This window comes from Symphalangus syndactylus, chromosome 7, assembly GCF_028878055.3.
Source record: "Symphalangus syndactylus isolate Jambi chromosome 7, NHGRI_mSymSyn1-v2.1_pri, whole genome shotgun sequence".
Lineage (NCBI taxonomy): Eukaryota > Metazoa > Chordata > Mammalia > Primates > Hylobatidae > Symphalangus > Symphalangus syndactylus.
In genome coordinates, this window is record NC_072429.2 from 10,219,873 (window position 1) to 10,243,204 (window position 23,332).

General features: G+C 42.0%; 1 protein-coding gene and 1 pseudogene across 9 annotated transcripts in view; one reads left to right on the forward strand and one right to left on the reverse strand.

The window, feature by feature from the left end:
* The window catches only part of NSD1 (nuclear receptor binding SET domain protein 1), a 174,551-nt gene that overhangs the window by 125,616 nt on the left and 25,603 nt on the right, over positions 1–23,332 (forward strand). For all 9 annotated transcript variants that reach the window (XM_055285103.2, XM_055285106.2, XM_055285105.2 and 6 more), the window contains 5 exons: positions 3,114–3,314; positions 6,133–6,312; positions 15,787–15,943; positions 17,692–17,897; positions 22,045–22,157. In XM_055285103.2, the coding sequence (XP_055141078.1) occupies positions 3,114–3,314; positions 6,133–6,312; positions 15,787–15,943; positions 17,692–17,897; positions 22,045–22,157 (857 nt within the window). The remainder of the gene's footprint in view (positions 1–3,113; positions 3,315–6,132; positions 6,313–15,786; positions 15,944–17,691; positions 17,898–22,044; positions 22,158–23,332) is intronic.
* LOC129485970 (protein arginine N-methyltransferase 1-like) lies at positions 13,495–14,738 on the reverse strand (annotated as a pseudogene).

The window sequence follows — 23,332 nt, forward strand, 5'->3', positions numbered from 1 at the left end:
ATCAAGCAGTCCTCCTTGTTCAGCCTCTGAAAGTGTTGGGATTATAGGTGTAACACACAATTCCTGGCCACATTTTCTTTTTTCGGTTTGTTTTTTTTTTTCCAGATGGAGTCTCGCACTGTTACCCGGGCTCGAGTGCAATGGCGCAATCTCGGCAACCTCCGCCTCCTGGGTTCAAGCGATTCTCCTGCCTCAGCCTGCCAAGTAGCTGGGATTACAGGCATGCGCTACGACGCCCAGCTAATTTTTGGATTTTTAGTAGAGGCGGGGTTTCTCCTGTTGGTCAGGCTGTTCTCGAACTCCCGACCTCAGGTGGTCCACTTGCCTTGGCCTCCCAAAGTGCTGGGATTACAGGCATGAGCCACTGCACCTGGCCAACTTTTTCATTTTCTTAGTGATGTGTTTGTAAGACTAATAGTTCTTAATTTTTATGAAATCCAGTTTATCTGTTCTTTTTATGGACTGTGATTTGCTGTCATAGCTAAGAACTTTTGCTTAACCCAGTGTCACGAAGTTTTTTTTGTTTTTTTTTTTCTTTTTAATCTGCAACAGAGTCTCACTCTGTCACCCAGGCCGGAGTGCAGTAGCGTGATCTCAGCTCACTGCAACCTCTACCTCCTGGGTTCAAGCGATTCTTGTGCCTCAGTCTCCCTAGTAGCTGGGATACCAGGCGTGCACCACCACGCCCAGCCAATTTTTGCATTTTTAGTAGAGACGAGGTTTCACCATGTTGGCCAGGCTGTTCTCAAACTCCTGGCCTCAGATGATCCACTTGCTTTGGCCTCCCAAACTCCCAAAGGGCTAGGATTACAGGTGTGAGTCACCACGTCCAGCCAGTGTCACAAAGATTTTTAGTTCTATGTTTTCTTCATAGAATTTTTTAGTTTTACATTTCACTATTAGGTCTGTGATGTGTTTTGTATTAAGTTTTGCATATGACATGAGGTATAGAGAAGATAGAATTTTTTTATTTTTGGTTTTTTTAATTTGTGGGTTTTTTTCTCTTTTTCCTAGGAAAGGTATTATCTTTGAGAGTAGGACATTTTACCAGTTTTGGTACAGTGTAAGAAATGGGAGTCATTTATTAGTGCTCTTGGCTTACCCTATTTTCCTGCAATAGGGTGGTCACATCATTGTTTAGATTGCTCAGGTTTAATAATAGCTACCACGCCTGTAATCTCAGCACTTTGGGAGGCTAAGGTGGGCGGATTTTTTAAGGTCAGAAGTTTGAGACCAGCCTGGCCAATGTGGTGAAACCTTGTCTCTACTAAAAATACAAAAATTAGCCAGGCATGGTGGTGGGTGCCTGTAATCCCACGTACTTGGGAGGCTGAGGCACGAGAATCACTTGATCCCAGGAAGTGGAGGTTGCAGTGTGCTGACACCATGCCACTGCACTCCATCCTGGGCGAGAGAGGGAGATTGAGTCTCAAAAAAAAAAAAAGCTACCTGTTATTCAGCATCCGGTAGCGTTTTCCCTGTTTACAAATACATATTCAAATATTGTTCTTAAAATATTTATTTGCTGGATGTTCTCAGTGTTTATAGATAAAATGAGTGATTTGAATGAGCTTCCATTTCCAGCAATTACCTGTAGGAGGATTCATGTTAAGGTCTGTTTACCTGTCAAGCTTAGGCTCTTTTTCTTATGTTGTACTGCATCTCACAGAGAGATAGAGGTCTGTGGTTTTTGTTTTGTTTTGTTTTGTTTTTTGTTTTCTTTTGCTTTTTTCTGAGACAGTGTCCTTCTGTGGCCCAGGCTGGAGTATGGTGGTGTGATCTCAGCTCACTGCAACCTCTGGAGTATGGTGGTGTGATCTCAGCTCACTGCAACCTCCACCTTCCAGGTTCAAGAGATTCTCATGCCTCAGCCTCCGTAGTAGTTGGAATTATAGGCGCCTGCCACCACACCCAGCTAATTGTTTTGTATTTCTAGTAGAGATGGTGTCTCACTATGTTCCCCAGGCTAGGCTTGAACTCCTGGCCTCCAGTGATCCAATTGCCTTAGCCTCCCAAGTGCTGAGAACACTGCTTCTGGGCTGTTTTTGACTTTTCATTACAAAAATCTTAAGACATACACCAGGGTAGAACAATGTAAAGAATCTCCATGTATTCAGTTAATTTCAATAGTTATCAACTTCTGTCTCATTTTCTCCATGTATTTCAAAAGTTTTCTGACACAACATCTAATGTATAGCAAGAATATGTAATAACTTCTTTGTGTCATCTACCGGCCAGTTCATTTTCAAATTTTCTCATTTGTCTCAGGGATGTCTTTTTATTAAGTTTTGAATCAAGATCTAGATCCAAAGAGAGGCCAAAAACATCTCTGTTTTGTTAGGGAGATACCAGCATTGTATTTCGGGTGATTTCTTGTAGTGTAAACTTTTTTATACATCTCTTAAGTTTCTACTTATCTATAACAATACTGCCCCCACACCTTTTTTTTTTTTTTTTTTTTGAGGCAGAGTCTCACTCTTATCACCCAGGCTGGAGTGCACTGGTGTGATCTCGGCTCAGTAAACCTCCACCTTCCAGGCTCAAGCGATCCTCCTTGCCTCAACCTCTTGAGTAGCTGGGACCACGGGCATGCACCACCACGCCCGGCTAATTTTTTGTATGTTTAGTAGAGATGGAGTTTTGCCATGTTGCCTGGGCTGGCCTGGACCTCCTGGACTCAAGCAAGCCACTCATCTCGGCCTCCTGAAGTGCTGGGATTGTAGGCGTGAGCCTCCTCACCCAGCCCAACTTAAATTTCATTGGTTGCTTCTTGGAGGTATCCCCTTAACTTGTTCCTCTGTCATCCATATTTCCTGTAAACTTGTAGTTAGTCCAGGGGCTTGATTAGGTTTAATTTCAGTTTTTTCTTTTTTTGGCGGGGGTGCCAGTGGCAAGCACTTTCTGTAGACAACATGTACTTTCTGTTGTATCACGTCAGGGAGTATGTATTATCAGATTGTTCATTTATAATAATACTAAGATTGTTACAGTGGGTTCAGATGATGTCAAACCTATCAGTCCATTATAAAATTTCTTATGAACTTTTCACCTAATGGTTTAGCATTTGGTAGATTCTTGAATTCTTACTAATTTATCTTCTTTTGGCTTCTCAGGAATCCATACCTGTTTTGTATGTAAGCAGAGTGGGGAAGATGTTAAAAGGTGCCTTCTACCCTTGTGTGGAAAGTTTTACCATGAAGAGTGTGTCCAGAAGTACCCACCCACTGTTACGCAGAACAAGGGCTTCCGGTGCTCCCTCCACATCTGTATAACCTGTCATGCTGCTAATCCAGCCAATGTTTCTGCATCTAAAGGTATGGATTTCTTACGTCGACCAGTCTAATTGTAAAACCTCAGTTTAATTGGCAACAGGTATTTTCTTTTTTCTTTCTTTCTTTTTTTTTTTGAGACAGAGTCTCGTTGTGTTGCCCAGGCTGGAGTGCAGTGGTGTGATCTTGGCTCACTGCAAGCTCCGCCTCCCGGGTTCACGCCATTCTCCTCCTTCAGCCTCCTGAGTAGCTGGGACTACAAGCGCCCGCCACCACGCCCGGCTAATTTTTTGTATTTTTAGTAGAGACGGGGTTTCACCATGTTAGCCAGGATGGTCTCGATCTCCCAACCTCGTGATCCGCCCGCCTCGGCCTCCCAAAATGCTGGGATTACAGGCGTGAGCCACTGCGCCTGGCCGGCAACAGATATTTTCAAATGCAATCAATCCACCATGTCACTTTATGGCCTCTCTCTAGCTTTTATCAGAGATTACCAACATTGTATTTGGGAGAGAAGAGGGACATAATGAACTAGTTCAGCAGCCAGGCAATGCCAGGGCTCCATAGAACACAATGTGGTTGTGTGGTAGGGTATTAAATATTTGGATTTCATGTGAGATGTAGTTTGAGAAAGTGTTCTGCTGCATGTCCTCTTCCCCCTATTGATTAGAAAACCAGAGTGTAGTCTTCCCCTGGGCTTTTTTTTTTTTTCTTTTTTTCTGAGACGGAGTCTCGCTCTGTCACCCAGTCTCGATCTCCTCACCTCGTGATCCACCCACCTCAGCCTCCCAAAGTGCTGGCATTACAGGCGTGAGCCACTGCATCCGGCCCTCCAGGCCTTTTTTTTTTTTTTTTTTTTTTTTTTTTTTTTTTTTTTTTTTTTTTGAGATGGAGTTTCGCTTTTGTTGCCTGGGCTAGAGTGCAATGGTGCAATCTCGGCTCACCGCAACCTCTGCCTCCCGGGTTCAAGCGATTCTCCTGTCTCAGCCTCCCAAGTAGCTGGGATTACAGGCATGAGCCACCATGCCTGGCTAATTTTGTGTTTTTAGTAGAGACGGAGTTTCTCCATGTTGGTCAGGCTGGTCTCGAACTCCCAACCTCAGGTGATCTGCCTGCCTCGGCCTCCCAAAGTGCTGGGATTACTGGTGTGAGCCACTGCGTCCGGCCAGCCATTTTTATATCTCTGGTTTCTATGTGTGATAGCATTCAGAAATGCATGTCAAGGCAGGATTGGGGGTTTCATGTTGATTTATTTTTTGTTTTTTTTGTTTTTTTAATGAAAACTCTTGTCCTAGAAATTTTCTTCTGCTTCATAGTTAAGCTGAGACCTGAGTTTTCAAAAAATGTCTGTGCATATAGGTAAACTTAAGTTTTGAAATGTGTTCTCTTTGGTAAAACAAGTTGTTTTTGTTGTTGTTTGTTTTGTTTTTTTTTTGAGATGGAGTTTCACTTTTGTTGCCCAGGCTGGAGTGCAATGGCACGATCTTGGCTCACTGCAACCTCCACCTCCCAGGTTCAAATGATTCTACTGTCTCGGCCTCCTGACTAGCTGGGATTACAGGCACATGCCACCATGCCCAGCTAATTTTTGTATTTTTAGTAGAGACAGGGTTTCATCATATCGGTCAGGCTGGTCTCGAACTCCTGACCTCAGGTGATCCGCCTGCCTCGGCCTCCCAACGTGCTGGGATTATAGGCTTGAGCCACGGCACCCAGCGTGTGTTTTTTTGTTTGTTTTGTTTTGTTTTAAAACAGGAGGTCTCACTCTGTGGCCCAGTATGATCTCAACTCACTGCAATGTCCACCTCCTAGGTTCAAGAGATTCTCTTGCCTCAGCCCCTGGAGTAGCTTGGATTACAGGTGCTTGCCACCACTCCCGACTACTTTTTATATTTTTAGTACAGACGGGGTTTCGCCATGTTGGCTAGACTGTTCTGGAACCCCTGACCTCGGGTGTTCTGCCTGCCTTGGCCTCCCAAAGTGCTGGGATTACAGGCGTGAGCCACCGCGCCTGGAAAAAGCCAGTACTGTATCTCTGCTGGTGAATTCATGTGTGCTAAAAGAACCTTGACTTTTTCCATAGAGGATTGAGAGGTAAAACTTAGCAGTGTTGATGTTTGTTTTAACCAGACTGTCAGTACCTTTTTTTAGGATTATTTCCTGGCCTTATGGATCTCATAAGTAATTTAACTTGTTGGATCAAAATTGCAGTTTCGATGAATATTATGGTGTACACCTGTATTTCCAGCTTCTTGGGAAGGTAAAGCAGGAAGTGGGAAGACTGAGCACACGGACTTTGAGGTCACATCCAGCCTTGGCAACATAGGGAAACCCCATGTCTTTATTAATACAAAGAAAAATGAAAAGAGTTGCAGTTGGCTACCTTCTCGTTTTTGATTGTTATTACAGATTGCATTAGAGGGTTTGGTGGTGGTTTGGTGATGGTTTATAATAGATGAAGTATTTGAGGGGATGTCTTTCCTCTGGAGATGGTAGAGAGGTTCGTTCACTTGAAAGGCTTTAAGAATCAGAGTTCCAGGCAAGCATTATTGTTCTCTCCCCTCTCCCTATTTATTCTGGGGCTGATTTCCTAGTTGTCAGGACAGTGGTTTGAGTTGGGCTTTCCCTTGTTGAAGCAGGCTCACTGACAGTTACGGCATTTGATTCGTTTTGGAGACTTATCACATAGCTCCCATCTGAGTTTTCTTGGTGGATTGAGTGTTTAAGATCCATCATCTTAGTGGTCATTCCTTCTATTTGTGACATTTTTTCAGTGCTAATAAATAGACTTGAATAACTCACTTTCTTTTTATATTTAATATTTTTGTTTTTCTTTTGCTCGTCCCTGATTTTCCTGCTTTAGGTCGGTTGATGCGCTGTGTCCGCTGTCCTGTGGCATACCACGCCAATGACTTTTGCCTGGCTGCTGGGTCAAAGATCCTTGCATCTAATAGTATCATCTGCCCTAATCACTTTACCCCTAGGCGGGGATGCCGAAATCATGAGCATGTTAATGTTAGCTGGTGCTTTGTGTGCTCAGAAGGTAAGAAATCATTTCTTCCTCTATTTGTAGTCTAAAAAGGGATTAAATCAATGTTTTAATTGGAACAAAAATACTTTTCATCAGATTGCCACTGAAAAAAATATTAGAAATGATACTATTCATCTGCCATTCAGGAAATGATGTCCCGAATTAATGATTACATAGCAGAACTTTTTTTATTTTTTTATTTTTTTGAGACAGCGTTTCACTCTGTTGCCCAGGCTGGAGTGCCGTGACACAGTCTCAGCTCACTGCAACCTCCACCTCCCAGGTTCAAGCAATTCTCCTGCCTCAGCCTCCTGAGTAGCTGGGATTACAGGTGCCCGCCACCACGCCCGACTAATTTTTTGTATTTTTAGTAGAGACAGGGTTTTACCATGTTGGCCAGGCTGGTCTCAAACTCCTGCCCTCTAGTGATCTGCCCGCCTTGGCCTCCCAAAGTGCTGGGATTACAGGGGTGAGCCACTGTGCCTGTCCAGCAGCACTTTTAAAACTTGGCTTTGTTGCCCAATAGGGAGAGGTTTTATTTTTCTTATTCTGAATAATGACTTGCATTTTGTTAAAATGATAAACAATTGAAGCAGTAAAGACAAAAATTCACTTAATCTCACCATCAGAAAAAAAAAATCATTGCTTAATATTAAGTGGCATTATTCCAGACATTCATGCATGTCAGCAGATAGAAAGTCAGATACCTAGATAGAAACAATTCTTGAAAATAGCATTATCATGTAATTGTGTTTTGTTAAGCAATTTTATACAAATTAATAGAAAATGAGTGAACGTGATGGAAAAAGTGAAGGGATTTGTGAACTTTAGTTATATATTTTCTCATTGTAAGAGTATTCGTTCTTAAAAGATCACGTAGAGGAAAGATAAATTTTCTATGTATTTTATTCTTGGCTCACTGCAACCTCCGCTGCTGCGCCGCTCCCCATCCCACACCCGCTGGTTCAAGCGATTTTACTGCCTCAGCCTCCTGAGTAGCTGGGATTACAGGCGCCCAACATCATGCCCCACTAATTTTTTTTTTTTTTTTTGGTGGAGATGGGATTTCACCATGTTGGCCAGGCTGGTCTCTAAGTTCTGACCTCAGTTGATCTACTCTTCTCAGCTTCCCAAAGTGCTACGATTACAGACGTGACCCAGTGCGCCCGGCCATTTTATTCATTTTTAAAATACTTGTTTTTTAGAGCGGAGTTAGTATTAACCTTTTACATATTTTCTTTTCTATCCTTATCATTCCCTGACAACTTGATTTTTGCTAGTTAAATGGAAGATTTTAGCACTCATCACCAGTATGTTAATTGTAGTACTTAAAGTTCTAAATTCCTTATTTCAGTTTTTCTCTTGGTTGTCTGAACTTTTGTGAGCCCACAGGTGCTCATTTCTCTGCTTTGAGGCATCATTTGCCTTTGTACTAGAAGGATATCTAGTACAAAGGTAAATGATACTTTTCTAAGTTCATGGTAATGGTATTGGTATTTTGTAATGGTATTTTTCTAAGTTCATTGTGGACTTTGCTCCACTATTTTCTAGTGATGAGAGTGGCACCAGTTCTTCAGTTTTCTCATTTATTTTCAGATTTTATTTTGTTGATTTAGTAGTTACTTGGGAATAGTTTTTTTATTATCTACTTATTGATTATGCAGTTTCCTGAAAACCTGGCTGGCTCTGAACATTCTGAGGGACTAATTTTAAAGAGTCAATATATATGTAATAGAATGAGCATTGTACTTCGAATCTCGAAGTCCAAGTTTGAATTCTGGCTTGTCTCTTCAGGCAAATTGCTCTACCAAGGCTTGGTTTGCTTGTTTATAAAATATAGACTCTATTCCCTATCACACAGTCATATTATAATAGCATCAATTAAATAAAAAGATAGGATTAAAGCCCTTGCACAGTGAGGAAGTAAGTTTAAATGATCTCTGGTCTCATTTTTAATTCTCTGTCGGGCCGACTTTTTCCACAGCCTGCCTCATTTTGTTTGATTTTCTTCTAAAAATTATCTTTGTTATTACCCACTTTGCCTGCAAGATGACTTCCTTCAAGAAAACAATACCTTCTTTTTCTTTCCTCTTTCTTAAGATATCACTAAAGAAGCCGAACATGGTGGTGCATGCCTGTAGTCCCAGCTATTCAGGTGGCCAAGGTGGGAGGATTGCTTGAGCCTAGGAATTCAAGACCAGCCTGGGCAATATAGTGAGACTGACCTCATAAACAAAACAAAACAAAAACAACCAAAAAAGTAGATATCACTGTGAAAGGAAAATAAATCCCAGGAGGCCCAAATCACCAAGCCAAGGGAAAAGTCAAGCTTGGAACTACATCAGGCAAACCTGCCTCCCATTTTATTCCTCAATAATATAGCTACAAGGCCGGGCACCATGGCTCACGCCTCTAATCCCAGCACTTTGGGAGGCTGAGGCAGGTGGATCACCTGAGGTCAGGAGTTCGAGACCAGCCTGGCCAACATGGCGAAACCCCATCTCTACTAAAAATACAAAACTTAGCCAGGCGTGATGGCAGACACCTGTAATCCCAGCTACTTGGGAGGCTGAGGCAGGAGAATTGCTCTGTTCCTGTTGAATTTCACCCTGGCAATGGAAACCGATAGCTTATCTTCACAGGTGTGGGACAGAAAGTCATTCCTATGCTCATCTGAGACAAATGCATACCTGATCGCTTCCTCTGCCCTATTTATGTAAAAATGCAGTTTCACTGAGCCAGATTAAATTGTGTATTCAGTGAAAGGCTGATGAAGGATTCAAAAGAATGCAACCTTTTGTCTTTTACCTACTTGTGACCTGGAACCCCAACCCCCTATCATAACCAATGACAATGTTACACATACTGATGTCTCTTATCTCCCTAAAGTATATAAAAGCAAGCTGTACCCCCACCACCTTAGGCACATGTTGCCAGGATCTCCTGAGGTTGTGTCATCTACGTGATCGTCACCTTGGCAAAATAAACTTTCTAAGTTGCTTGTGACTTGTCTGACAAATTTTGAATTCACATCACTAAGGAGATTTGTATTATCAGGTGTATGTATATGCCAATAATTCTGTAAAAGAAGAATTTTCCTTACTTGCGATATATTGTTTCTGTAGCCAAAGACTGGAGTTTAGTTAATTCTGGAAGCTTTTTTTGCTTAGTTGAAATCTGACAGCTAGTACACAGTCAATGGATGGGTAGAACTGCTGCCACCTTAGTATAAACCAAGGCAGTAACTCCAAACCAATACAAGTAAGCAGTCACTGTGTTCTGTATCATCACCTACTCGCAGTAAAAGCATGGCAGTTTCACCTTAAAAGTTTCTTGAAGTAAAACACCTTAGTTTTATTATATCTTGTCCATGAAGTGAACATTGTTTTTCTGTTCTCTGTGATGAAGTGGGAAGTACACATAAAGCAGTTTCTTTGCATACTGATGATTATCTTGAGTTAAAGCACTCATGCAACTTGAGTTTCAAGCTGAACTATCCACATTGTTCATGGAACACCATTTTTAATTGTAAGAGTTACTGATAAACTATGGTTATTCATGCTTGGATATTTGGCAGACATTTACTTGAAAATGAACAACTGTGAGCCTATCAATTCAAGAAAAACAACTGCAAAATAATGGCCAATGATAAAATTTGAGCTTTTAAGTGAAAATTAAAATTTTCGTAAACTATTATCTGCTACCTTCAGTTTGACAGTTTCTTAGTACTTACTGGTTGGATCATGGTAGTATTAATAAATGTGATTTTAAAAGTATTATAATGAAATAGACCATTTAGAAGATGCATATGACTCAATGAACCAATTTTTTTTTTTTTTGAGTTGGAGTCTGGCTGTGTTGTTCGGCTGGAGTGCAGTGGCGCGATCTTGGCTCACTGCAACCCCCACCTCCCAGGTTCAAGTGATCCTCCTGCTTTAGCCTCCTGAGTAGCTGGGACTACAGGCACGTGCCACTACGCCCAGCTAATTTTTTGTATTTTTAGTAGAGATGAGGCAATATTTTTAATATAGCTAATGCACGATGTTAAAAACTTTGCATATGTAAAAGATCCATTCAAAGTGGAAGACAGATCAATGAATTTTAGTGTAGTCATTTTAAGTTTAGTGACATAGTTTCAGTTTCCACATTGCAACTATACACTGTGGAGTTTTAGTATAGTATCAAAGAATGAATATCCACAGTTAGTGAACAGGTTATTTTAGCACTCTTTTCCAGCAATACATCTCTGAGTGGCCATACTTTCTTCATGTATGTCAAACAAATAACATATTGCAAAAAATGCAATTCAAAATATTTGCCAAAATGGGCTTTACACGGTGGCTTATGCCTGTAATCCCAGCACTTTGGGAGGCAGAAGTGGGTGGATCACTTGAGGCCAGGAGTTCAAGACCAGCCTGGCCAACATGGCGAAACCCGTCTGTACTAAAAATACAAAATTAGCTGGGCGTCGTGGTGCATGCCTGTAGGCCCAGCTACTCAGGAGGCTGAGGCAGAAGAATCACTTGAACCAGGGAGACGGAGGTTGCAGTGAGCTGAAATCGTGTGCCTGCATTCCATCCTGTGTGACAAAGCGAGACCCTGTCTCAAAAAAAATAAAATATTTGCAAAAATGGGTCAGGCGAGATGGCTCACGCCTATAATCCTAGCACTTTGGAAGGCCAAGGTGGCAGATCAGTTGAATCCAGGAGTTCAAGACCAGCCTGGCCAACCTGGCAAAAACCCCATCTCTACCAAAAAAAAAAAAAAAAAGTTGGTGTGGCTCAGGAGGCTGAGGCAGGAGAATTGCTTGAACCTGGTAGGCAGAGGTTTCAGTGAGCTGAGATCATGCCACTGCACCCCACCCTGGGTGACAAAAATGAGGAAAAGTATAGTTTTTATTAAAATGTGAATGATGTTTAATGGATTAATTATTCTTAGTATCTGCTTGTGGGAACTAGGAAATAAAAATAATAAAATGAAATAGATACTTAAAATGAATTTAGATACTTAAAATATTTTTAGTTTTAAATTTCTCTTTTGCAAATATCTGTATTATATCCTGTATACACAAAAGCACTTTGGGTTTCTTTGTAATTTTCAAGAGCATAATGTGGTCCTGAGGCCAAAAAGCCCAAGGACTGCTCCCATAAACTAAGATTATCCTGTGGTTGGTGAACCACAGGATAGAAAATGGTCTTACAACTTTTTTCCCCCTCATGTAAAGGAGAGAACTAAAGGTAGTTAACCCGGGTAGTAGGATCATAATTTGGTAAATTGCAAATTGTAAGGAACTGGACCCTTTCAATTTAGCAGTATGTTTAAAATGCATTTTCTCTTTCTTTCCCTCTTCCACCAAGTGTCTCATTTCATCTTTGTTTTAATGGCTCGTGCAGTTTTCCCTCTTCTGTCTGTCTTCCTGGTTTTCCGGCTTTCTCCTGTATATTACCTCTAGTGTCACTGGATAGACCCTCCTTCCTGCTTCCCATCTGTGTACCCAGAGTAGTTCTATTTTTTTTTTTTTTTTTTTTTTTGAGACGGAGTCTTGCTCTGTCGCCCAGGCTGGAGTGCAGTGGCGCAATCTCGGCTCACTGCAAGCTCTGCCTCCCGGGTTCACGCCATTCTCCTGCCTCAGCCTCTCCGAGTAGCTGGGACTACAGGCGCCCACCACCACGCCTGGCTAATTTTTTTCTATTTTTAGTAGAGACGGGGTTTCACCGTGGTCTCGATCTCCTGACCTCGTGATCCACCCGCCTCGGCCTCCCAAAGTGCTGGGATTACAAGTGTGAGCCACCGCGCCCGGCCCAGAGTAGTTCTATTGACTTCTTCCTTCATGTTCTTCCTCAGCTCAATCCGCATTATGTTCTGTCCTGAAATACAGAGGTGCATGCCACTTTTTCCCCTCATCTTTGACCTTTGGCCTTTTTCAGTGGGTTTTCTTTTATCCAGGTTTCTTTTCATGTTATATCCTTCTTTGAGGGCCTTTTTGTACGTGAAATATTTCTAGTGCATCATGAATGCCAATTTAATGAAAGGAAGATTTTTCTCCTAAGACTGTGTAAGCAGACTAAACAAGTTGTAATTCAGCAAGTGACTAATGATAGATAGGAATGTTGCAGACAGTATCCCGCCACTGGGCTAGTTGAATTTATGTCACTGTTAGTGTACCATTCTAAGATTATTTGATTACCAAAATAGCTAAGTAGAGTTTCAGACTGTATAATTTTTCTTCAGACTTGTTTTTTAGCAGCAGACGCATTTCCAAATGTAATCTTACTCTGAATCTGAGCTTCACTATACAATACAGACAAAAGGTGAGCTTTTCCAGTTGAAGTAGGAGTCTGATCTGAAACACACCCCTGGCCCCAACAAAAACAAATAAAACTCCCACTCTTAAGAGCTTGTTGAAGAGAATTACTAAGTAAAGGCCCCTTTGGCCGGAACTGCCATCTTCCTGTAATTCGCCAAAATGACGAACACGAAGGGAAAGAGGAGAGGCACCCAATACATGTTCTCTAGGCCTTTTAGAAAACATGGAGTTGTTCCTTTGGCCGCATATATGCGAATCTATAAGAAAGGTGATATTGTAGACATCAAAGGAATGGGTACTCTTCAAAAAGGAATGCCACACAAGTGTTACCATGGCAAAACTGGAAGAGTCTACAGTGTTACCCAGCATGCTGTTGGCATTGTTGTAAACAAACAAGTTAAGGGCAAGATTCTTGCCAAGAGATTTCATGTGCCTATTGAGCACGTTAAGCACTCGTAAGAGCCAAGATAGCTTCCTGAAACGTGTAAAGGAAAATGATCAGAAAAAGAAGCCAAAAAGAAAGTTACCTGGGTTCAACTGAAGCACTAGCCTGCTCCACTCGGAGAAGCATACTTTGTGAGAACCAATGGGAAGGAGCCTGAGCTGCTGGAACCTATTCCCTATGAATTCACGGCATCATAGGTGTTAAAAAAATAAAAGACCTCTGGACTGTTAAAAAAAAAGAAAAAGGCAAAAGTCAGCATGGGAATAAATTATATATAAAGTGCCAACAGAAGTATGTTTATAGTAAGAATTTTTGTTTGTTTCCCAGCTGAAGATTTATTGGCATAAATGCAACCATATAAAAACATAAGTTATGAAAAACAGTCATGATGTGCCCTCCCCATCCCCCCAGCCCAGGCCCCTAAAACCCCCTCTGCGGGAGGGAGGGAGGGAGAGAGGAAGGGGGAGCCCCACAACCGTCTAGGAATGCTCAGCCCCTGGGCCCCTGCAGGACGGGAGAGCCGGGTCTCAACGCATCCTGTAGTCCGTGGAGCAGGACAGGTCGCACAGATGGCCCCTGAAATCTAGGTTGATGGTGAAGTCCAGGTCCCAGTTGTTCCTGGTGTTGGGCCGCATGCCGATGGTGCCGACGATCTCCTCGCCCGTCTTCAAGGTTAGGTAGTCCTCCATGTAGAACACCGTCTGCTTCCATTGCGTGTACAGGGACTCGGGTATGGTGGAGAAGCCCGTCCTCTTGTGGCAGTGCGTAAACTCGATGTTGAAGTAGGCCACCTGGGCGTGCACGTAGTCATTCTGCTTCACTTGCAGGCAGAAGGGAGAGGTGAAGGTCAGGTTCTTCCACCTTGACGGTGTAAATGTCTACCTCCTTTATGAGGCAGGCGTTGGTGATCAGCTGTTTGAGGTCCACCACATCCACTAGGGGCTCCTTGATGGCCACATCTTTGATACAAGATATATAGAAGCCATAAACGTTCTCCCACCAGTGGATCTTGTAGTCTTTGTACTGCCAGTCCTCGGTGGCTGTCACATACAGTGTGGCCCGGTCTGGGAAGTTGAGGCTATTGGGCGTCCGCCACTTGTCCGGGCATAGAGCACGGTGTTGAGCATGGACTCGTAGAAGAGGCAGTTAGCCCATCCGCTTGCTGATGATGTCCACCTTTTCCACCGGGAGCTCTACCTCCTCCACCTTCCCCTTGATGATGGTCACCAAGTGGTCTAACTTGTTGGCTTTGACAATCTTCACCGCATAATCAGAGCTACTGGAACACTCGATGCCGATGACCTTGCGGGCCCGGCCTTGGCGGCGAACATGCAGAGGATGCTTGTGTCCGAGCCCACATCCAGCACCACCTTGTCTTTAAAGAGGTGCTGGTTGTGAAACATGGAGTTGCCGAAGTGGGCGTAGGAGTCAAAGTAGTAATCTTTGGACATCATGCCCTTGACGTTCGGCTTCTCGCTGCTTTCTGCCTGGCCACAGGACACCTCCATGATGCAGTTCACGACCTCGGCGGCCGCCATCTTCACCCGCACCTACTCCTCTTACGGCCGCCAAGACCCCCGCCTTTTTCTATAGTAGGATTTTAACAGGTGAAAGAAGCACAGTGAGAACAAGATTAACTCGGATATATTCTTTGCTAAGGCTTTACTCCCTACTTCAGGGTAAAACTTGGAGTTACATGTTTGAGTCTAGCATGTTTGAAGCATGCTCATTTCTGGCAACAGCGTGGCACATTTCTTTTTGGCAACAAAATAAAATGCCTGTCTGTCTGCTGAAACTACTGTGTTTTGAAAGCATTTATATATTTATTTATTTGAGACAAGAGCCTTGCTCTGTCACCCTGGCTGGAATGCAGTGGTGCTGTCTTGGCTCACTGCAACTTCTGCCTCCCCGCCAGGTTCAAGCAATTCTCCTGTCTCAGCCTCTCCAGTAGCTGGGAATACAGGCATGTGCCACCACACCTGGCTAATTTTTTAGTAGATACGGGGTTTCGCTCTGTTGGCCGGGCTATTCTCTAACTCCTGACCTCAGGTGATCCACCTGCCGCAGCCTCCCAAAGTGCTGGGATTACAGGCCTGAGGCACTGCGCCCAGTCGAAAAGTTAGTAGTTTTAAAAGGAGGGAAGGAACTAACCATATGGAGATACTACTTACGTGTCAGACGCTACTAGGTAATTTATTAGCTAGGTGAATCTTCAAACAGATGTGGTTATTATTTATTAGAGAACACTCCTTACCGCTGAGGAAATTATAGCGCAGCAAGGAAAGTGAATTTCCCAAGGGCCTGTGGTCCTAGAGCTAGAATTGCAACCTGAACCTGACGAGAGTTAAATAAAGCTTATGCTGTTTATACTCTGGTCATTGTGTGTCATTGATAATGTTTTTATTTAGTATATCTTTTAGTGAAGAGAAAGAAAATATATATATGTGTGTATGGATGTACACATACATGACTTTGTAGGTTTCCTTGTGACTTCATTTCTTTAACTTAATTTTGCCAATAGGATCTCATGTTTATTAGCTGTGAATCTAACAAGCTTTGAGGGTAGCCATGTTCGGGAATGTTGGAGTGAGAATACTTCTTCAGCATAGGCTTTCTAGATAACTAGTTAAGTTAATAAGCCCTAAACTGGTTAAGAGCTGAGCAAAAGCTATTTTAGCGGGGTTCTTAAATGCAGTCTTGTGGTCTGAATGCCACATTTTTTTTATTCCCACAGGAGGCAGCCTTCTGTGCTGTGATTCTTGCCCTGCTGCTTTTCATCGTGAATGCCTGAACATTGATATCCCTGAAGGAAACTGGTATTGCAATGACTGTAAGGCAGGCAAAAAGCCACACTACAGGGAGATTGTCTGGGTAAAAGTTGGACGATACAGGTAAGCCTGGAGAATAGCCCTCATCTCTTTTACCATCCTCTGTTTCTTGAGACCTCTCAGATACAATGCTTAACGTATTTTCTAATGATTTACTTAATTACTCATGGTACTCCTCCCCTTTTCTTGATTTTTTCGTTATAGGAAGAGAAACCTAACTTTATGATTTACAATTATAGGAATAACACATGTTCTCTGTCGAAATTTTTTTTTCTTTTATGTATTTTGTGAAAAGCTTTTTTTTTTTTAAATGAAAAGACACTAATAATCTCACAAGGCAGGCGCATTGTTAACATTTCAGCATATGTACCCCTAGACGTACCAATACGCAGTTATGCCCCCCACCATCCAAAATAACTGTTTTTACAGATTATACTCTGTTATGTGTCTTGGGTTGTTTTGAGACAGGGTATCCTCTGTCACCCAGTCTGGAGTGCAGTGGTGTGATCATTGCTCACTGCAACTTCAAACTCCTGGGCTTAAGGGATCCTGCTGCCTCAGCCTCCTGAGTAGCTGGGACTACATGCCACTGCGCCCAGCCACTTTTTCTTTTTGAAAATATTTTGATTGAATATGGAAAGCACAAAGGATGTAACATGCATGACTTTAGAGAATAACAAAAGTGACACCTGTGTATGTACCTCCCACTTAAAGAAATAGAATACTGTTGGTACTTTTGAGGATTATTCCATGCCCTGATTCCATTCTCTCCTACCCCCAGAGGTAACCACTGTACTAAATTTTAGGATTTTCATTCTTTCGGCCTTCTGTGAGAGTTTGTTTTCTTTGGTATGTTTTAGACCTTTATATAAAGGAATTATTGTTGATATATTTTCCTGCAACTTTTTTTGTTCACTTTTATGCCCCTGAGATTCATCATAGTATTGTATAGTGGTTCATTCATAGTTCACTGTTCCTTTATATAGTCACATAATGTCTAGTTCACTTATCCATTTTCCTGTTTGGACTGTGAACATTTGGTCAGTTTTTCTTGGTTTATATACTTGGGACCTTGAATATAAGTATATACTTATATTCAAGATATATGCAAGTATATATTTGGTTTATATACTTAGGGCCTTCTCTAGGGCATTCTCTGGAGTAAAGTAGGTAGATAGAGGTTTCCAGCTTTAATAGGTAATGCCAAATTGTCTCCCTAAAGTGGATGTATAGTAATTTACATTCTTTGATTTTGTTTGTATGTGTTTGTGTTTTGATTTCTTGGTGCTGTTCTTCCATATTCCTACTAATTATTGAAGGTTTCCTTTTTAAAGGCCAAATTGGATTTTATTTTGTATAGTGTACCATGGGTAATACTATTATTTTATTTTGTATAGTGTACCATGGGTAATACTATTATTTTATTTTGTATAGTGTACCATGGGTAATACTATTATTTTCTTGATGTTGAGCATTTATACTTTTTCCAGTTTTTCCTTCTTATAATGCTTCAGTGAATGTTATTGTCATAAGTCTCTCTTCCTATGTCATTATTTCCTTTAAGTAGAATCCTTGAAGTAGAATAATTGAGTCTAAGGGAGTGTGTGCCTGTGTGGGAATGTGGGCAGGTGTTTTCCAGCTTCTAGCACATACAACTTGTTTGTGTTCTAGTTAGGTTGTAAGAATGCCGTAAGATGGACTTTAATGTGGACAGATAGATATTGCTAATCCTTACCTTTATATGAGTAGGTTATTTTCCTAATGTCTTGCAGCCTTCTAGAGGTTTCCCTTCTCCTTTTCACCTTTCCCAGGTGGTGGCCAGCTGAGATCTGCCATCCTCGAGCTGTTCCTTCCAACATTGATAAGATGAGACATGATGTGGGAGAGTTCCCAGTCCTCTTTTTTGGATCTAATGACTATTTGTGGACTCACCAGGCCCGAGTCTTCCCTTACATGGAGGGTGACGTGAGCAGCAAGGATAAGATGGGCAAAGGAGTGGATGGGACATATAAAAAAGGTAACTTTATCCCTTTTGTTTCTCAGGCAAATGCAGACCTCTGTTGCCTGAGTGTCTGCTCTGTTTTAGAATTCACACATGCTCCATTTTGAAACTGCCTTTGTCCTCTCAGGGCATTATCTGGCTGCAAATACAGTAGTTTGCAAGGAAGTTGACCCATGTAACTCGTTATTTTTGAGCCTTAACCTTTACTTAATTAGAATTTCCTTGAGCTTTTTTTTTGACTTATCAGTTGTTTTCTCAGCATTCCATCAAATAATGGAATTCTGAAACTATTTCATAGAAGAAACACTTCAGTTTGCTAGACAGAGGCTCAGATCTCTAGCAGAGCTACATTTGCTCCAAGGAGTCGATTCTTGTCTTGTCTTGTCTTGTCTTGTCTTGTCTTGTCTTGTCTTGTCTTGTCTTGTCTTGTCTTGTCTTCTCTTCTCTTCTCTTCTCTTCTCTTCTATTCTCTTCTATTCTTCTCTCCTCTCCTCTCCTCTCCTCTCCTCCTCTCCTCTCCTCTCCTCTCCTCTCCCCTCCCCTCCCCTCCCCTCCCCTCCCCTCCCCTCCCCTCCCCTCCCCTCCCCTGCTCTCCTCTCCTCTCCTCTCTCCTCTCCTCTTCTCTTCTCTCCTCTTTTCTTCTCTCCTCTTTTCTTAAGCTTGTTGGGAAGAAGTAAAATTCACCAGATATTATAGAGCAAACTAGTAAAGGTCAAAGCATAAATGCTCTGAATCAAAATAAAGTTTTGTAAACTGGCCTAGCAATGAAGGCAGGGTACCCTGTTATAAGCAGAACTAGTTTTACTGCTTACCAGGTGGCCGAACCAACTTTGAACCCGGTTTTCTCTTACCATATAATGGAGAAAGTTTGCTCTTAGATTCAGTGGGATTATAAAAAGTGTCCCTGCAGAGTACGTAATTGGTATCCCCTTAGTGGTAATTACCTTCTTCCTCTAGCTGTCCTTTGAAAGATAATATATCCCTTGCTATTTAATATATTTGGTCCTTAAAGTACAAATGGTTCCCAATTCAAAATGGTCCAACTTAACACCTTTATGATGATGCACTTCCATTATGTTCCTCAGCTTATGATGGGATTACATCCAGGTAAACCAATTGTTAACATGAGGAGCATCTGTGTAAGATTTTGTCTATAGGGTGAGATGAAAAGGGATTCTAAGCAAGTGACATGGAAGAAGACTCTAAGCAGGTAAAACTTCCTGGTTAGGGAATGGAGTAATGTCGATAGGGAACAAGTTTAACAAAGGTTCTGTTTGCCACATGTTATTTTAGTAGCTCCTCACTTACCCTGTTTGTCTTGTGGTTTCTGTACAGAGATATGGGCTGTCTATCAGTTCTACTGCTAATACAATACATAGTACTGTGCTATTAGTACTAATACTTCAGAAGCTGGGGTCTTGAGTCTTGTAATCTCAGGTGGTCAGGGATAAAGTCACCAGTATTTTGGCCTGCACAGAGCTGGCCACCACTGAGATTGGGGGAGAAGGTGGAGTATAAGGAATACCTCAGGTCTGAGCCTGCCTAAGCTCTGAGATTCTGCCTTAATCAGGGGGTTTCTAGGTGCCTCTGACTTCTTGGAACTTGTATTTTTGCAGGGGAATCTGAAATAGATACCAGCGGTCGAAGTGCCTGCCGGGATTTTGGTATTGTTAATATTGTGGCAGAAGTGTACGTTGTATATGCTGTGGGAACAGAGCAAGAGGAAGCTGGGGAGCAATGTTTGGAAGTCATGAATGATTACTAAGTGACTCTGAGGAATGAATCATAGTAATGATAGTTAGCATTTTTGTTTGCCAGACCCTGTTCAGTGTTAATTTTCTGCTTTAAGTGCTTGTGATAACCCTGTGAGGTGGATACCATCCTGATCTTGCAGATGAGGAAACCGAGGCACATTAATGTTAAGGTACTCGCCTAACATATCAGTACCAGTAAGTGATAGAGGAATGTTTCTGACTCTGATAGTAGGGCCAGAATCTAACCTCTACACTGACTTTGAAGAAGGAAAAGGACTTAAAATGCGATACATTTTACCAAGAAGGCATCACATGTGAAAGCACATGTTGAATCTATTAATAAAATCCTGAGTTAGCAACCTCCAAGTATTTGGTACAGTTTAAGCACATGGTTAGGGGAGTGTTGGGCTATTTTCCTGAAAGGATGAAGATCTAACTACATCCCTAGTTAGAGCAGAGTTTTAGAAACTTCAGTCTGGGACATTGTTGGGACCATTAAAAGGTGAGAGGCTGCAAGTGGGAAAATCAGTGAGATGGCTGTTTTAAGTAGTTTGGGGCAGAAATGACGAGACTCTGCTGGACACGGTGGCTCACACCTGTAATCCCAGCACTATGGGGTCAGGAGTTCGAGACCAGCCTAGCCAACACATTGAAACCCTGTCTCTACTAAAAATAAAAAAAAAATCAGCTGGGCATGGTGATGCGCGCCTGTAATCCCAGCTACTCGGGAGGCTGAGGGAGGAAAATCGCTGGAACCCGGGAGGCGGAGGCTAATGCCACTGCACTCCATCCTGGGTGACAGAGCAAGCGAGACTGTGTGTCCACCCACCCCGCCCTACCCCACCCCCCCACCACCAAAAGAGAGAGAGAGAGACAAGAAAGAAAGAAAGAAGAAAAGAAAGAAAGAAAGGAAAGAGACTAATGGTGAATCGTTCATGGGGATGGAGAATATGATTTATATTGGATAGATGTTAAGGAAGTAGACTAGGACATGCTGAATAATGTCCTAGTCTACTTCCTTAGAAGAACACATTTTAGGACAATTTAGATGATTCTCCTGGGAAGAACACATTTTAGGACAATTTAGATGACTCCATGGAACACATACAAACTCTGGTAGATGGCTACAAGGAAATGAAGAAAAAAGGATAGGTCAGAGGGGAGAATTTCTTTAAAGGATTGACAGACTTGGGGAAAGGCACAGAGAAAGTGGGAAGAATAGGATTCTCAGAGTGTTTAACATGGGTGAAGAATAATGAATTACAGTTTTAAATGCAGAATGAGAATCTTAAGATTTTGTTGGACTTTTCAGATACTGCAATCTTTTAAACATGAGAAAGTACAGGGGCCGGGCACAGTGACTCATGCATGTAATCCTAACACTTTGGAAGGCTGAGGGAAACAGATGCCTTGACCTTAGGAGTTTGAGGCCAGACTGGGCAACATGGCAAAACCTTGTCTCTACAAAAAAATTAGCCTGGCATGGTGGTACATGCCTGTAGTCCCAGCTACTCGGGAGGCTGAGGTGGGAGGATCACTTCAGCCCAGGAGGTCGAGGCTGCAGTGAGCTGTGATTGTGCCATTGCACTTCAACCAGGGTGTTAGAGTGAGACCCTGTCTCAAAATAAATAAATAAGTAAAGTACAGTACTTGAGTGTAGATTAGCTATGAAGATCTGTGTATCATTAGAGCTAATAGTTTATATTTACACAACAAGTCTTAGGATAAGAGGCAAGAAGGAGAACAAAGCTTCAATTTTGAATTTCTGCCAGAGGAGAGTGAGCACAATATCTGGGGCACCTAAGATGTAGCATGCTTCCGAAAGTGGGAGGTTTAGGACTGAGGAAAGAAAGGCTTAAAGGCAGTGACTTTGCTAAGCAGATGAAGTGTAGTTGTTAGGAGATGGTATCTGTGGGCTTTTTAAAGTCATTTAGTTGTTTATTGTTTTCTCATCTAAAGCACAGTTGTCTAATCTTTGGCTTCCCTGGGCCACATTGGAAGAAGAATTGTCTTGGGCCAAACAAAATACACTAACAGTAACAATAACTGATGAGCTAAAAAAAAAAAAAAAGTCCATGCATAATTTTTATGATATCCGCCACCACAGATAAGCAAAAAAGTTCTCGTATTCAAATGGTTGGACGCCCGTGATCTAAAGGGTGATAGTCTGTATTGTGCCATTTAGTTCTGAATTATGTTTTGTCTTAATACTATGTCTGAATACCCTTTGGACTACATTACCTGTTTGAAAATAGCTGTTATGTGTTTTCTTTTTCATATAGCATTGATCAATTTTTTGTAAAACATGGAGTTTATCCAACTTAAAGGGGAAAAAGTAAAAAATAAATGAATACATAAGTAATTCCACCCAGAGATTTTGAAGTGACTTGTGCTGTCTGTTTTCATAGCTCTTCAGGAAGCTGCAGCAAGGTTTGAGGAATTAAAGGCCCAAAAAGAGCTAAGACAGCTGCAGGAAGACCGAAAGAATGACAAGAAGCCACCACCTTATAAACATATAAAGGTGAGGAGAAAATCTTGGGGGACCTTCTCTAGAAGAGGAATGGAATAGCTGGCTCTTCCCACTCTGTTCATGACAAGAACGGAAGCACAAGCATAGTTCATTTTAGATAGAGGTATGAGCTTAAAAGAAGATAAGAAATAGCTGGGCACGGTGGCTCACGCTTGTAATCCCAGCACTTTGGGAGGCCGAGGCGGGTGGATCACCTGAAGTCAGGAGTTTTGAATCCCGCCTGGCCAAGCAGGTGCCTGTAATTCCAGCTACTTGGGAGGCTGAGGCTGGAGAATTGCTTGAACCCAGGAGGCAGAGGTTGCAGTGAGCTGAGATCATGCCGCTACACTCAAGCCTGGGTGACAGAGTAAGACTCCGTCTCAAAAAAAAAAAAAAAAGAAAAGAAACAAGTACAGAGCACCATTCCTACCACATTGCCAGGATTCCCAATGTCAGGAGAATTAATTTTAGGTGCATCTAAACTTTAACCTACCTAGTAAAATAGTCATCACCATTATCATGTGGGTCCAGTGGAGCCTTTGTATTTTAAACATTTTTATGTCATTTATATGAATAATTGGCAGACATAAAAATAAAGAGACAGTGGAGAACAAATTTATTAGAAATTTTAGTGTTATGTTGTTGCTAAAATAATTGCAGTTTTGTCATTACTTTTAATGGCAAACCTCAGTTACTTCTGCACCGACCTAATATTTACTAAATCCTTTTTATAAACCTCTTTTTATCCGATAAGTTAGTTGTGATGCTCAAATATCATAAAACATGAAAGAATATTGTTAGGCCTGTTGAGAAAAGAGGTTACCCAGGTTGTTCTTGTAAAACATTTTGATGGCATTGCTCCTGGATGAGAATACCCTATTTCTTTTTTGTTCTTAGAAATGCATTATTTGTTCACTTATCCTTTGTGTGTGTGTGTGTGTGTGTGTGTGTGTGTGTGTGTGTTGTTTTTTTGTTTGTTTGTTTTTGAGCTGGAGTCTCACTCTGTCTCCTAGGCTGGAGTGCGGTGGCGCAATCTTGGCTCGTTGCAACATCCATCTCACAGATTCAAGCAATTCTCCTGCCTCAGCCTCCCGAGTAGCTGGGATTACAGGCGCACACCACTATATGCGGCTAATTTTTGTATTTTTAGTAGAGATGGGGTTTCGCCATGTTGGCCAGGCTGGTCT